Source organism: Bubalus kerabau, chromosome 12, assembly GCF_029407905.1.
Source record: "Bubalus kerabau isolate K-KA32 ecotype Philippines breed swamp buffalo chromosome 12, PCC_UOA_SB_1v2, whole genome shotgun sequence".
Lineage (NCBI taxonomy): Eukaryota > Metazoa > Chordata > Mammalia > Artiodactyla > Bovidae > Bubalus > Bubalus kerabau.
Genome location: NC_073635.1, coordinates 33,812,787 through 33,828,637, shown reverse-complemented (window position 1 = coordinate 33,828,637; position 15,851 = coordinate 33,812,787). Strand labels below are relative to the sequence as shown.

The 15,851-nt window shown below is 40.2% G+C and overlaps 1 protein-coding gene across 1 annotated transcript in view; it reads right to left on the bottom strand.

Moving 5' to 3' along the window:
* Positions 1-15,851, bottom strand: part of LOC129624223 (phospholipid-transporting ATPase IB-like) — a 98,834-nt gene that overhangs the window by 25,227 nt on the left and 57,756 nt on the right. The window contains exons 23-27 of the mRNA XM_055541894.1: positions 13,942-14,006; positions 10,222-10,394; positions 8,266-8,449; positions 3,343-3,453; positions 979-1,053 (exon numbers count right to left, since the gene is read on the bottom strand). Coding sequence (XP_055397869.1) covers positions 979-1,053; positions 3,343-3,453; positions 8,266-8,449; positions 10,222-10,394; positions 13,942-14,006 — 608 coding nt within the window. The remainder of the gene's footprint in view (positions 1-978; positions 1,054-3,342; positions 3,454-8,265; positions 8,450-10,221; positions 10,395-13,941; positions 14,007-15,851) is intronic.

Here is a 15,851-nt window from a genome sequence, read left to right as displayed (position 1 = left end):
CGCAATAACACAGTGCACGAGAGAGGTCATGGGATATTTGCTGGGAGCCTCATTTTTTTTTATGTTTCCTAACTTCTAACCCTTTGGTGGAATAATAACACAAGAAAAATAAAGCAAAAATTAAAAGGTCATGTGGGTAAAAAGCCACTCAGCTTTACTATTTAATAAACATCTAATTTTTGAATTCAAAATAATTCAAGTAATGGTATGGGATTATTTATTATTAGAAGATTCCATTAAAATGGAAAATTGTATTTACTATAGGCTTGATATAAAAATTCAGCATTTAGTACAAGTGCAGCATGTTCTATTTCCATAAATACAAATTTTCTACCAAGAGGCTCAAGAGGACATTAAATTACACTATAAACACACACACATACACACAGACACATAGAGATAAATGTAAATTATATGTATTAAATGCAATGGGTTTAGGAAGAGTTCAGCAATTTTTACTTGACTTAAAAATACGAAAATGTTGTACAGCCAGAGTTAGAAAGATTCTGAAATATCAATATTATAAAAAATACATTGCGTATAAATGTTGTGTGTATGCTTGCTAAGTCTCTAGTTGTGTCTGACTCTTTGCAACCCATGCACTGTGACCCGCCAGGCTCCTCTATCCATGGAGATTCTCCAGGCAAGAATACTGGAGTGGGTTGCCATTTCCTCCTCCAGGGGATCTTCCCAAGCCAGGGATCAAATCCGTGTCTCTTACATCTCCTGCATTGGCAGGCTGATTCCTTACCACTAGGGCCACCTGGAAAATATCATGTAGTTACTATAAAATGATCTGCAATGATTGAAACCATGTGTGGGGAGTTTGTGCTTCTGCAGGATGTGTGGCAGCAACAGAGGCCCTAAAGATGTATGTGAGCCATGGATGCAGATGAAGGACTTAGCTCTGCATCCCAGACACAAACAGCGCAGCCCCGCATGCCATCAGAGAGAGAAAGAGGGAGAGTGCTTACTCACCACATTGTACAAGCTGATGCACCAACGTTCAAATATAATCTGCCCAGAAAATCCATTAACAATGGCAAACCAAAGCTGAAAGAGAAGGAAGCCAAGTGCACCGCTATGTCAGTGCTGACCTACATACACTCATATAGTAAAGTCACTCTGGAAAACAGTTTGGTATACACTTATCATACAACTCAGCAAATGTACACTTGGACACTCTCCTTAAATAAGTGAAAACTTGTGTTTATACATAAACCTATGCACATGTTCACAGCAGCTTTACTCATGATGGCTCCAAACTGGAACCAACCTAAATGTCCTTCGACAAGTGAATAGTGAACAAGTGATAGCCACCTGTGCCATGGAGTACTACACAGCAGTCAAGAGGAAAAACAATTGCTCGTGCAGCAACTTGGATGGGTCGGAAAGGAGTTATATTGAGGGGGAAAAATCCAGTCTCAAAAGTTACATGGTACATGATTGCACTTTTAGAGAATTCTTGAAAGAACTCCGTTACAGGAAAAGAGAATAGATGAGCTACTGCCAGGGGTCGGAGTGGGTGTGAATATAAAGGGGTAGCACGAGGCAGATTCTGTGGTGATGAGGTGAGTTTGTATCTTTCATTGGAACAGGTCTGTATCTTGATTACTCTGGTAGTTACATGAGTCTACACAGGGATAAAAGGACAAAGAGTGACACGCATGCACACACACACACATGTGCAAAGCTGATGAAAGCTGGATAAGTTCTGAATGAGTCATACCAATATCAGTTTCCTGGTTTCAGATTATCCTGTGGTTTTATATAAGGTGCTATCTTTGGGAGAAACTCGGTGAAGGGTTCACAAGAACTCTGGTAAATATTTTTTATAACTTCTTGTGGATCTATAATTATTTCAAAATAAAATGTTTAAAAATGTGTTTCCACAGCCAAATTTCAAGCTTACACAGATATTTTTAAAGTCAGGATGGTAGTTACAAGATTCACTCCCATATTTTGGCTATTGTAGATAATGTGCCCATCAACAGATGAATAGATAAAGAAGATGTGGTATGTATATACAATGAGATATTACTCAGCCATAAAAAAGAAGGTAATTCTGTCATTTGCAACAACATGGATGGACCTAGAACGTATTATGCTAAATGAAATGTCAGACAGAGAAATACAAATACTCTATGTTATCACTTATGCATGGAATCTAAAAAAGACAACAAACTAGTAAATATAACAAAAAGGAAGCAGACTCACAGATACAGAGAACAAACTAGTGGTTGCCAGTGGGGAGAGGCAAGTCGGGAGGGTTGAGGTAGGGGCATGGGAATAAGAGACACGAACCACCCTGTGTAAAATAAGCGTGTACACTTGAAATGAATATAATATTGTAAATCAACCATTAAAATGAATTTTAATCCATTAAAAACTAATAAATAATCATTTTAAATTCAATAAGTAGCAAAGATATATTGTTTAATACAAGGAAATATAGCCATTATTTTATAACTTTAAGTGTAATATAATCTGTAAAACTACTGAATCACTATGTTGTATACCTGAAACTGTAATATTGTGAATCAATGATACTTTAGTAATAAAAGATTCACCCCAAAGTCCCATTACCCTTACACACGACACACTAGAGAAAACACGCTTTCTCAGAGGCAATAAAGGCATGACAAACACTCAGATTCCATGAAAAATGCAGTTATGGAACTCTTCTTTGGTCCACTTTCAGGAAAAAAAAGGGGCCCTGCTGCCAGGCGCTCTGCCAGTGCAGAGGATGGGAGCCAGGGCGGGTGGAGGGCTGGCTGCAGCGTGGGAGCCACAGCTCCGCAGCCCCCAGCACAGAAGGAGAGCGGGTACAGGTTCTTTCCATGTTATTTTCTTGACATGTGACTTGTTGACTCATGAAAAGTTTTCTTGTTCCCCTTGCTTTAACCACCGGGGCTAAGTACAGCGGAGACAAAAGGAAGGACCTGGTGTTTGGAAGAACAAGGCCCATCCCAGCCCCTAGTGGGATGTTAGGAAGACAACAACAGCCTTGAGACCAGATTTCCAGCATCAGGAGGAAAGCAGTTCAAAAGCCTAGAGATTTCTGATGCCTCTGATCACTAGAAGGATCTGGAGCTGGCAGAGACACTTCGGTTCCAAATAGGACTTGCTTATTTTTTTAAACAACAGATTATGTCAGTAAGTCATCGTGATGTTGTGACATATTTTGCTTACCATTTTTTATTAAATCAATTTTATGTGAGCCACAACTTAAGGCAGCATTATGTAACAGTACTTAGTGAGATAAATAAGGAAAACACTAAACTATCAAGCTCCACATCAAAGACAAGACCTCACACCTCAAGGAAAGAAAGCATTCCTTACCTCAATGATGTATAACACGACATTTTTATAGAAACAATACAGTATGCATTTGGTCACTCGAAAATAATTCCAAGCTCCATGAACCAACAGAAGCTTCTCCAAGTAGCTAAACTAAAAGACAGAAATAACGATCAATGACGTTCAAAGGAACCTACCATTTAGTGACAAACCCCACAAAACATCATTTTCCCAGGGTTCGCACCTCAGCAGTTCCCACTCCCAAGGACAGAGCAGAATGAAACCTACTCCCAGACAACCTGACATGACTGTTCACTATAAAGGAGTTTTTCAGATCTCTGTGAAATTAACTTTTCTTATTATTAAAATAAATAAATAAACATCACTTTTCTACCCAGCAAATCCTGCTTGCATTTTCACTTGTCACATACAAGGCTTAGAATTTGATCTGATCCACGTCTAGGACCTTAATTGTGAGAAGGGACTCAGAATTACTCAATGAAATAAGATCCTGGAAGCAAGAACATCAGTCACTGATTTTTCTGTCTGATCAGGTGCATGTAACAAAGTCTTATAGGAATCAGTTCCCCCCATTTCCTATAGTAAATATATAAAGAGAAAAATTACAGTTAAAAAAGGAGGTAACATGTGATTTCTGCAGCACCCCTCAGCTGCTTTCCCTCATCTGGGTTTTCCTTTTCCATAACACTTAACATCTTCAAACTAAGTGAGCAGGGCTCACTGTTCACCTTGTCCATTGATGGATCCCAAACACCCAGGAACATGCCTAGGGTGTGAAAGGCACTCAATAAACATTTTTTTTTAGGATGAATGAATATTCAGGAGCATTATTCCACAAAACAAGGCAATTTAGTAATTTAGTGACTATGAAAATTAAATACTGACTTTAGAGTGACATAAGTTGGTGTACATGGGGGAAAAAACCCAGCTTTTCAAAAAAGACTGCTCAAGAGTTTGGAACAGGATGGTCAGGATGGGGAGGGACATGATGAGTCATAAAATACATAGCTACACTGAAACAAGTGAATTCAAGAGGGATGGCTTTTGTTTTCACCTAGAACTTGATATGAAAAGTCATTATAGACAACATTCCTATTTTTGGCTTTGCAATGATTTATTTACAGGGAGAAAAAAGGACATTCTAAGCCAAAGTTGTATTTCTTGGGATGGTTTTAAAACATTAAGAAGTTTAGAGAGGAAGAAGGGAAAAATTTACCCTTTTCTGAAAATAAAAAGATCTAGGCTGTGAGCGAAGTGTTACACTGGTCCTCTCTGAGGAAGGGAGAGTCATGTGCTGCAAGAGGTGAAAAGGAAAGACAACAGACCCTCGGCAGCAGCCCATCTAAGGGCGGGGGGATGGGACAGACATAGGAGAATGTCCGCTATGGCGCTGAAGACAACATTCGAGGGAGTATGAAATGGCCCACACCATGGCGGACACCCTCTCCCTCTCTCCAGTCAAAGTTACTCTCAAGGAAAAGTGAGACAGAAAACATCTGATGGGGCTCAAAGTGGTTTCCTTAACCTGAAATAGCCTGTTAATAAAAAGGGGGGCAGAGCATGAGTCAGACCAGTCTCTTGCATCAGTGCCTGGCTTCGTGAGGGGACTTAGGTGGGTGGAAGGGAGAAAAGAAAGCCCTGGGATCCTGCACTTTCTGTCTGATCATGATTGCAGCTGCAATTCTAAACCCCTGCAAGATATGGTATAAAAAGAGAAGTGGCAGAGGAACTAAAGCACCTCTTGATGAAGGTGAAAGAGGAGAATGAAAAAGCCGGCTTGAAACTCAATGTTTTAAAAAACTAAGATCATGGCATCCAGTCCCATCACTTCATGGCAAATAGAAAGGGGAAAAGTGGAAACGGTGACAGATTTTGTTTTCTTGGGCTCCAGAATAACTGTGGATGGTGACTGCAGCCACAAAATTAAAAGATGCTTGCTCCTTGGAAGGAAAGCTATGACAAACCTAGACAGTGTATGCAGAGACATTACTTTGCCAATAAAGGCCCATATAGTCAAAGCTATGATTTTTCCAGTAGTTATGTACATATGTGAGAATTGGACCATAAAGAAGGCTGAGCACCCAAGAAATGATGCTTTCGAACTGTGGTGGTGGAGAAGACTCTTGAGAGTCCCTAGGACAGCAAGGAGATCAAACCAGTCAATCCTATAGGATATCAACCCTGAATATTCATTGGAAGGGCTGATGCTGAAGCTTCAACACTTTGGCCACCTGCTGGGAAAAGCCAACTCATTGGAAAGACCCTGATGCTTGGAAAGACTGAGGGCAAGAGGAGAAGGAGGCAACAGAGGATGAGCTGGTTGAAGGGCATCACTAACTCAGTGGACATGAATCTGAGCAAACTCTGGGAATACTGAAGGACATGGAAGCCTGGCGTGCTTCAGTCCAGGGAATCACAAAGAGTCAGACACGACTTAGCAACTGAACAACAAGTTTAAAAGAAAGGGTTTCCAAGGAGACTCAGTGGTAAAGAATCTGCCTGTAATTCAGGAGAAGCCAGAGACACAGATTTGATCCCTGGGTCAGGAAGATTCCTTGGAGGAGGAAATGGCAACCCACTACAGTATTCTTGCCTGGGAAATCCCATGGATAGAGGACCCTGGTGGGTTACAGTTATGGGGTCGCAAAGAGTCAGACACAACTGAGCACACACACAAGGTAAAACATAGTGTTTAGAGATGTACAATTGGATACATTGTAAAGACATAGAGGGACTTTAAGATGCATGTAACTACGTGAAAGGAGCCAGTGTGAAAAGACTGCTGTGTGATTCTAACTACGACATTATGGAAAAGGCAAAACTATGGAACCAGTAAAAAGATCAGTGGTTTCCAAGAGTTACTGCGAAGGGTGAAGATGAATAGGTGAGGGGTTTAGGGAAATGAGGCTGCTCTGTGTGATACTATAATGTGGATACATGTCATTGTACATTTGTCCAGACCCATAGAATATACAACACAAGGGAAAATCCTAGTGTAAACTATGGGCCTTGGGTAATAATGACCTGTGCTGTAGGTTCATCAGTTATAACACATGAACTGCTCTGGTAAAGGATGTTGTTAACAGGGAAGGCTGAGGGGGCAGGGGCTGGGGGTGTACAGGAAATACCTGTACTTTCTGTTCCATTTGCTGTGAACATAAAACTGCTCTAAATAAACAAAGCTGAATTTTTTTAAATGTCTGCCAAAAGGCAGTAGTATCTCCTTAAGTAAAAGGGTTGGGTGGGGGAGGGGAATAGGGATATTTTAAGTCTTTATCAAGAGATACCACAAAGCAAAGCACATACAGATTGGAGAGACTGGGGACCTGGTTATATGAGCAGAACTACAGAATCTTAGCAGCAGCAGTTTTGAAAACTTCCAAGCTGGAAAGGGAAGGCCTTTACTGCTGCAAGGGCTTCCCAGGTGGCACCAGTGGTAAAGAACCCGCTTGTCAATGCAGGAGACGTAAGAGATGTGGGTTTGATCCCTGGGATGGGAAGAGCCCCTGGAGAAGGGCAAGGTAACCCATTCTAGTACTCTTGCCTCAAGAACCCCATGGACAAAGGAGCCTGGCAGGCTACAGTCTAGAGGGTCCCAAAGAGTCAAACACAACTGAAGCAACTTAGCACATATGCATGCATTACTGCTGCAAAATGCATCAGCACAAAACTAAGGAGATAGGGTAGAACCTCTGCATTCTATTACAAGCTAATCACTAAAGGGATGTTGCCCATAAGTTTAGTTTAGTTAGTTCAGTCGCTCAGATGTGTCCGACTCTTTGCGACCCCATGAATCACAGCACGCCAGGCCTCCCTGTCCATCACCAACTCCCAGAGTTCACTCAGACTCACGTCCATCGAGTCAGTGATGCCATCCAGCCATCTCATCCTCTGTTGTCCCCTTCTCCTGCCCCCAATCCCTCCCAGCATCAGGGTCTTTTCCAATGAGTCAACTCTTTGCATGAGGTGGCCAAAGTACTGGAGTTTCAGCTTTAGCATCATTCCTTCCAAAGAAATCCCAGGGCTGATCTCCTTCAGAATGGACTGCTTGGATCTCCTTGCAGTCCAAGGGACTCTCAAGAGTCTTCTCCAACACCACAGTTTAAAAGCATCAATTCTTCGGCGCTCAGCCTTCTTCACAGTCCAACTCTCACATCCATATATGACCACTGGAAAAACCATAGCCTTGACTAGATGGACCTTTGTTGACAAAGTAATGTCTCTGCTTTTGAATATGCTATCTAGGTTGGTCATAACTTTCCTTCCAAGGAGTAAGCATCTTTTAATTTCATGGCTGCAGTCACCATCTGCAGTGATTTTGAAGCCCCCAAAAATAAAGTCTGACACTGTTTCCACTGTTTCCCCATCTATTTCCCATGAAGTGATGGGACCGGATGCCATGATCTTCGTTTTCTGAATGTTGAGCTTTAAGCCAACTTTTTCACTCTCCTCTTTCACTTTCATCAAGAGGCTTTTTAGTTCCTCTTAGCCCATAAGTTTAAATTACACATAATGGCCCATCTCTAGGAACCTTGCCTCCCAGGGGAAGCTAAAATACCTTTTGGTTCAGCTGACAGCCCACCTGTGAATGGCTGCAGGGAGAAAGAAGTTAATACATCCCCCTCCAGAGGCTGATCAGAACCAGGACTTTATCCCCTCCCCTTTTAGTATAAAATAAGCCTGAATTCTGACTCAGGCAAGATGGTTCTCTGGGACACCAGTCCAGCATGTTCTCAGTCTGCTGACTTTCCCAATAAAGCCACTATTTCTTGCCCTAACAACTCCTCTCTCCATTTATCAGCCTGTTGATCAGTGAGCAGTATAGCCTTTAAAGAGGTGCTGATAGCTTCAAACTGAAAGCAGCTTAGAGACTGGGCCAAACGTTGGGGGTGGACCTGAGGTCTTCAATACTCCCATGCCCAGCTGGCCACCCTCACCACTGACCTGAGCAATGGCATAATCAGAGTTGTTGGTGGCCAGCATGCCTTCATTCCCGCTGATGCCAACACCCACATGGGCCGTCTGGATCATCCCCACATCGTTGGCACCATCCCCAATGGCCAGGGTGATGGCCTTCACCTGTTTCTTCACCACATCCACTATCTCAGCCTTCTGGAGGGGAGATAACCTGAAAAAAAAAAGAAAGAAACAACCATGTTTTCTTGTTTTATTTTGGTTCATTTTATTCATCCTGTTCTAAAAGGCTTTACAAAGGAGTCAGCAATAATCCACATACAGTCACATTTAAATGGCAGTTACTGGTCAATTTTCCAATTCATTCATTAATTTCTTTACAGATATAAGGAAGTCCCTACTCATCACTCATTTATTCACTCAGTCAGCAAGTTAGACACACATTTCTATCAAAAACAATAAGGGCACACAGGGTTTCATATTCCAGTAAGCAAATGACCTCACTTATCATTCTCTTCCTTCAAAACAACTCCTAATAACTAATTTAAATTTAACCTTTTCAAACTTCAGGTGAGATTATTATAAACTGAGCAGATAGAAGGTTTCTTTGATTAGAACATGCTCCAAAATTTAAGGCAGAAACACAGTTGGGAAAAAAAAAAAAAACCTTCGCTTCATAATGAAGAGAATACATTCAGTTAACATCACTACATTATAGGTATAATATAAACATTTTCTGAAGTACAGGAGGTCAGAAACCATTTGTAAGTCTAGTTCTCATCAAGAGACACTGGTTCTTTTACTGGAATACTTGCACTGATAATAGCTTCACCATTTAGTCTGATGATCACTTTCATGTTTAGACTATGATATTTGTAGAGGGAACAAACTAATCAATTTAATTAATCTCAAGTCTGATTCTTCATGTGAGTGCATGCTAAGTCACTTCAGTTGTGTCCAACTCTTTGTAACCCTGTGGAGTGTAGCCCACCAGGCTTTTCTGTCCTTGTATTCTCTAGGAAAGAATACTGGAGTGGGTTGCTGTGTCCTTCTCCAGGGGATCTTGCCAATCCAGGGATTGAACCTACGTCTCTTATATCTCCTGCATTGGCAGGTGAGTTCTTTATCACTAGCATCACCTAAGAAAGCCCCTGACTCTTCATATCTTAATTTAAATCTTAATTCCATCCTCTTGGCACTCAAGTTCTCCACATATCCTCAAATTCTTCACTCACTCCTTAATGCAGTTCTGCACGCTTTACCAAAGCTCCAAGTCAGTTCTGACCAGTTAAGAAGAGAACTGGATGATCACTATTCTGATTTTGGATCTTCTCACTCATGTATGAAAATATAGCCTAAAATAACATTAGTCTTATAATAACTATCTGTTAACTGAGCAACAGTCAATTAACTCAATAACCACTCATAAATTAATTTTCCTCTAGCTCTCAGTGGTTTGGTTTCAAATTTACCCCTCCATGTAAATGACCAGGGCCTTTGTTGTACCTGGACTTCCCTGTGGCTTAGACGGTAAAGCATCTGCCTGCAATGTGGGAGACCCAGGTTCGATCCCTGGGTCAGGAAGATCCCCTGGAGAAGGAAATGGCAACCCACTCCAATACCCTTGCCTGGAAAATCCCATGGATGGAGGAGCCTGATAGGCAACAGTCCATGGGGTTGCAAAGAGTCGGACATGACTCTTTCCTTTCCTTTTGTTGTGCCTGAAAGATTTCTTTCATTTGACCAATACATTAATAAACAACATACCAAAATAATGTGCCACTGAAAAATTATAAACTGCTTTTGAATACATCTTAAACCTGACAAGTAGAATTAAATTCAGATCTTGTATTTCAGTTTGAGTGTATATTTTCCCAATAAGGTAGTTTGTCTATGAAAAAAACTTATATTTCCATGTTTATATTTTCTTTCCATAAAAAATATGAAATATAGCAGGGAAAAAACCAACAGTGAATATATTCTTACCTACAACATAATACTGTTCTGCACGAGAGGGCCAAGTTAAGGAAGCACTTCCTAACTTCAACATGGAGGGCATATTTTAATGTTTTACCATCTATGATTAGGGCCAGGTCATTTTCTTTACCCAACAGTGCTCCAAGATCTTGGCAGTTCTGATTAATCACTTGTTGTGTTGCCTGAAACAAAGAGGGGGAAATTATCTTTTACCATTTTAAATATAAATGAAAAGACCTTGAGACAGGGTGCTCAGGCCAGGTGCACTGGGATGACCCAGAGGGATGGGATGGGGAGGGTGGTGGGAGGGGAGTTCAGGATGCAGAACATATGTAAACCCATGGCTGATTCATATCAGTGTATGGCAAAAATCACAACAACATTGTAAAGTAATTAGCTTCCAACTAAAATAAATAAAATTTTTTAAAAAGATAGTAGCTTAAGGCATATGTGTACCTCCTTGTTCCCTTTGAAAATCTCACAAAAATTAAATTTAAAAGTAGATAAATAACATGAAAGGATGCTTGAGATCATTAGTCATCAGGTAAATGCCAATCAAAACCACAATAAGATACTACCTCATACCCATTAGCATGACTAGAATTTAAAAATCAGATAATAATGTGATGATGAGGATGTGAAGAAATCACCATTCTCATACACTGAAGGTCAGAATGTAAAATGGTGCAGCAACTTGGGAAAATAGTCCAGGAATTCTTCCAAAAACTAAGCACAGAGTCAGTGAATGATCCAGCAATTCCACTTATCAGTGTATATACACTCAAGAGAAATGAAAACATGTCTGCACAAAAATTTGTACATGAATGTACAAGCAGCAGCATTATTCATAATTGCCTAGAAGTGGAAACAAGCTGATGAACTGATAAAGTGTATACATACAATGCAATAGTCCTTAGCTATTAAAAAAAGATATGAAGTACTAATGCCTGGTACAACATGGATGAACCTTGAAAACATTATGGTAAGTTAAAGAAGCCAGTCACAAAAGACTGCCTATTAAATGATTTGATTAACATAAAAGCCCAAAATAAGTAATTCACTGAAACAGAAACTAGAGGAGTGTTGTTTAGGGGTGGGGCAAGGAGGGTCAGGGAGATGACAGCTAAAGGTACAGAGTTTCTTTTGCAGATGATGAAAAGTTTCTAAAATGATTCTGCCATTGATTGCATGTATCTGTAAATACGGGAAAATCCTTTAAATTATATTAAGCAGGTTAATTTTATGCCATGTGAATTACATCTCAATAAAGCTATTTTTGAAAAGGCGTATAAGTAGGAGAATTTTTACTTGGAAAATATGGAAAAGTGCTAATAGCAAAGAGGAAGTTCAGGGAAATTTTGGGAAATTTTTTTAAAGATGGGAACAGAATAATGGGGTGAACTTCCATAAAATTGGGTATCAAGGTTCTAAGAGAGAAGGGAATATGCCCAGAGCATTCTCCATCGCAAAAGCCTAGCCTCTGAGGTTAAAAACTTTACCAGAGCCTTATCCCACCTGGAGGGAAAGTCATTTACCCAACTCCAACCCCATGTGGTCTCCTTGTCCCACCTAAAGGGAGAAAGAAAGCACTAAGAAACACTTAAGACAAAGGGGTACAGTATCTCTTGAAGACTGAGATTTAATGTAAGATTATAGAGCTTCCCTGGTGGCTCAGATTGTAAAGCATCTGCCTACAATGTGGGAGACCTGGGTTCAATCCCTGGGTCGAGAAGATCTCCTGGAAAAGGAAATGGTAACCCACTCTAGTATTCTTGCCTGAAAAATCCCATGGACGGAGGAACCTAGTAGGCTACAGTCCATGCGGTCGCAAAGAGTCGGACACGACTGAGTGACTTCACTTCACTGTAGAACACTTCCCTGCCCACATACCTTAACACCACCCCCAAAGGGCTGTAAAAACACTGTGAAAAACACTGTAACAGAAATGAAAAATATCTTTTATGGACTCAACAGTAGACTAGAAACAGGTGAGGAAAGAATTAATGAACTTGAAGAAATGTCAATAGAAACTTCAATGGCACCCCATTCCAGTACTCTTGCCTGGAAAATCCCATGGATGGAGGAGCCTGGTAGGCTGCAGTCCATGGGGTGGCTAAGACTTGGACACGACTGAGCGACTTCACTTTCACCTTTCACTTTCATGCATTGGAGAAGGAAACGGCAACCCACTCCGGTGTTCTTGCCTGGAGAATCCCAGGGATGGCAGAGCCTGGTGGGCTGCCATCTATGGGGTCACACATAGTCGGACACGACTGAAGCGACTTAGCAGCAGCAGCAGCAAACTGAATCTGGAGAAGGCAATGGCACCCCACTCCAGTACTCTTGCCTGGAAAATCCCATGGACGGAGGAGCCTGGAAAGCTGCAGTCCATGCGGTCGCTGAGGGTCAGACACGACTGAGCAACTTCACTTTCACTTTTCACTTTCATGCACTAGAGAAGGAAATGGCAACCCACTCCAGTGTTCTTGCCTGGAGAATCCCAGGGACGGGGGAGCCTGGTGGGCTGCCATCTCTGGGGTCGCACAGAGTCGGACACGACTGAAGCGACTTAGCAGCAGCAAACTGAAGCTCAAAGAGGAAAAGAAGAGAAAAAAATAGAACAGAATATTCAAGAGTGGTGGGACCATTCTAAAGATCGAACATACAAGCTGTTGGAATACCAGAAGGAAAAGAAATAGAGAACAGAAGGAAAAGTTTGAGTGCTAATAACTGAGAATACTCCAAAATTAATTACAGACACGAAACGAAGACCCAGGAAGTTCAGAAGACACCAAGCAGGGTAAATGCCAAAAATCTACACCCAGGCATGTCATAATAAAACTGCACAAAACCAAAGACAAAGAGGAAATCTTACAAGAATCCAGAGTGGAGGGAACACCTTAACTGTAGAGGAATGAAGATAAATGACAGACTTCTCGGCAGAAAGTTTGCAGCCAAAAAGAGAGTAAAGTAAAATATTTAAAGTATTGAAAGAAGAAGAAATCCCAACCTCAAATTCTATATCCAAGGAAATTATCTTTCAGAGTGAAAGAGAGATAAAAACCTTCTCAAACTAAAACTGAGAAAACTCCTCACTAGCAGATCTGCTCCGTAAGGAATATTTTAAAAGATTTTTCACAGAGAAGAATAATGATCTATGTCGGAAACTCAGAAACTCAGATCTACATTTTTTAAAAAAGCAAGTGTGTCAGAATAGGAATAAATGAAATCTATTTAAAATTATTTTAAAATGAGTCTAAGAAAATTATACAGTAAAAAATACTTCATAAAACTAGCCTTTTAAGGGTAAGGATGTTCAATATTGGATTCCAAATTCCTTTCATTCTTGCAATGTAAATGCATTGATCTTTTCAAACTTTTCATAATGACTGCTATACAGATAAAATTTTTTCTCTTTTTTCCATTGTAAAAATAAAGGGTCTGAGTCCTGGATTTGGTATGACACCAGGGGGGTGGGGGGGTGGGGCGGGTGGTGATTAAAGGACTAGACTAACACAGAGGGAGGAATAATGGGAGCCACAGATGACAAGGAATAGAAAACCAGTAAAAATTTCAGCTTTGTGAAAAGAATCTTGGGACAAACCTAGACTTCCCAATGGACTTGAGTGGGAGTTAATGGCAATCTTATGTAGGTTTTAAGGAGTTGAGTAACCTTCAAGTAACAAGTTGGTTACATTCATATTAAATATATATTTAAAAATTACTTACCTCTAATGAATTTGCATTCAATTGGATACGAGGCATTTGACCTGATAACAGTTTACAGGAATAAGCTACAAAGAAAGAAATAAAGATGTCATATATCTTAAGGCTCCAGTGCCTTACATGAGCTCATTAAAAAAAAAAAAGTCTATTTATATTCTTTCTTTATCATACTTTCTGCCTCATGACTATTTAAAAGCCCAGTGGCTCAGCACAAAAACTGAGCAAGAGGTTGCAGATGGATAAATTTCTGATAATTTTGAAAATTAAATTTCTGTACATCTATAACTGATGATTCTTATGGGACAAATTTTCTAAAATGATTTAAATCTTCATACAAATAAGTTTTATGAGAGTTGGAATTTAATTTAAATATAAATTTATACAATGTCATTTTCATGTTTTCTTTGAAATTTCCTGAAACTTGTGTAGGTTTCAATAACAAAAGTAGCCTCCTGATTTGTATATAATTCAAAATGCCTATATGTATGTATTCCACTGTAGTCAGCACAAATACAAGGAGAAAATAATTTTTCAAGGCTCTTCATTGTTGGTTTATCTGACACTTCCTATGTAAGTGTTCTTTTCCATAGAATATGATTATCATTAAATTCCGATTTTGAAACTTGTAGGTATTCGCTTTGCCTTGCTATATTTTTCAAAACTAGAGATACTAAGCTTTTCAAAGAATTCTAGTGACTTTCTGACATGTTTTATTGTAATGTCCACTTATATTTTGTAATAAGTTACTGGGGAAGTTAACTGCCTGAATGCCGGCAGCTCCTGTCCTACCACTCAGGTTAGAAAGTTAATATTTGTGCAGGTGCTCAGGGACACAAACCAGACATAGACGGGCAAGCCAGCTTCCCGCCAAGGATCCTGCATGAGGAGCCCTCTTCCCTGAAGCCACTGCTGCCCACACTGGCTGAATCCAAACAAAGGCTGAAAAGTTTCCATGTATATATTATGACCAAAATTCAAATCAAATCAGCATGCAAGTTCTGAGTGCTTACTGTCACCCAGCTTTATGCTGGGTGCAAAGGAAGATTTACAACAGAATGTGTGATAAGTCTCTTAAAACCCAAGGAAGCAAAGCTAACACAAAAGAAAAAAAACCATGCACACATTCATTGGTAAACCAAATGTAACAATGCATATGCTGCTGAGGTCAAGAGGCCGCAGATTCATGTCAAATCATGTTATTAGAAAATTTTCAGAAGCGAATAGAACTAGAAGCTGGTCTAGGAAGTATGTTAAAAATGTGTGACAGTAACCTTTGTTTTCATTTCTTGCTGTTGACAAAAAACAATCCTAACATATTTGTTTCTGAAAGTAAGCCTCCTGCTAAATTCTTAGCCAAATTTTGTTTGGAACCGGGGTCTAAGACTGTATGTAGCCTTTTAACTGCACCATTTTAGCCAACTTTAGCTCCTGGAGAGATGATGGTAGTTAAAACTGCCACAATATTCATAAAGGCAGGAGCTAACATCTACGAAGCCCTCACTCTATCCAATATACCAGCTTAGAAAAACCTTCACAGACTCCCTTCCACATAATTATCACAACCAGCAGAGGTATTGCGACTGTTTTAATAATGAGAAAACTGAGGATTAGAAAAGTCCACAAAGGCACGGGCTTATAGAGACAGAAGATTCAGGTTCAAACCTTGGTCTGTATAACTCTGAAGCCTGACTTTTCAACCACCATGCTTGCTATGCATTTCTCTTCAATGATGTTGGCTCTCAGAACCAGCTCTCAATCTTTTTTCTCTTTGAATTATTCCTCAGCCATTCAAACTCATGAAAGGAACACGAAAGCTCTCTAATGAAAGGCTATTGCTTTTCTGGGGGAAAAAGCAAGAGCTCAGAAAGCCTCTAAGAAAACAAATTAGATCAGCATACACTAGGCAAAGTTGA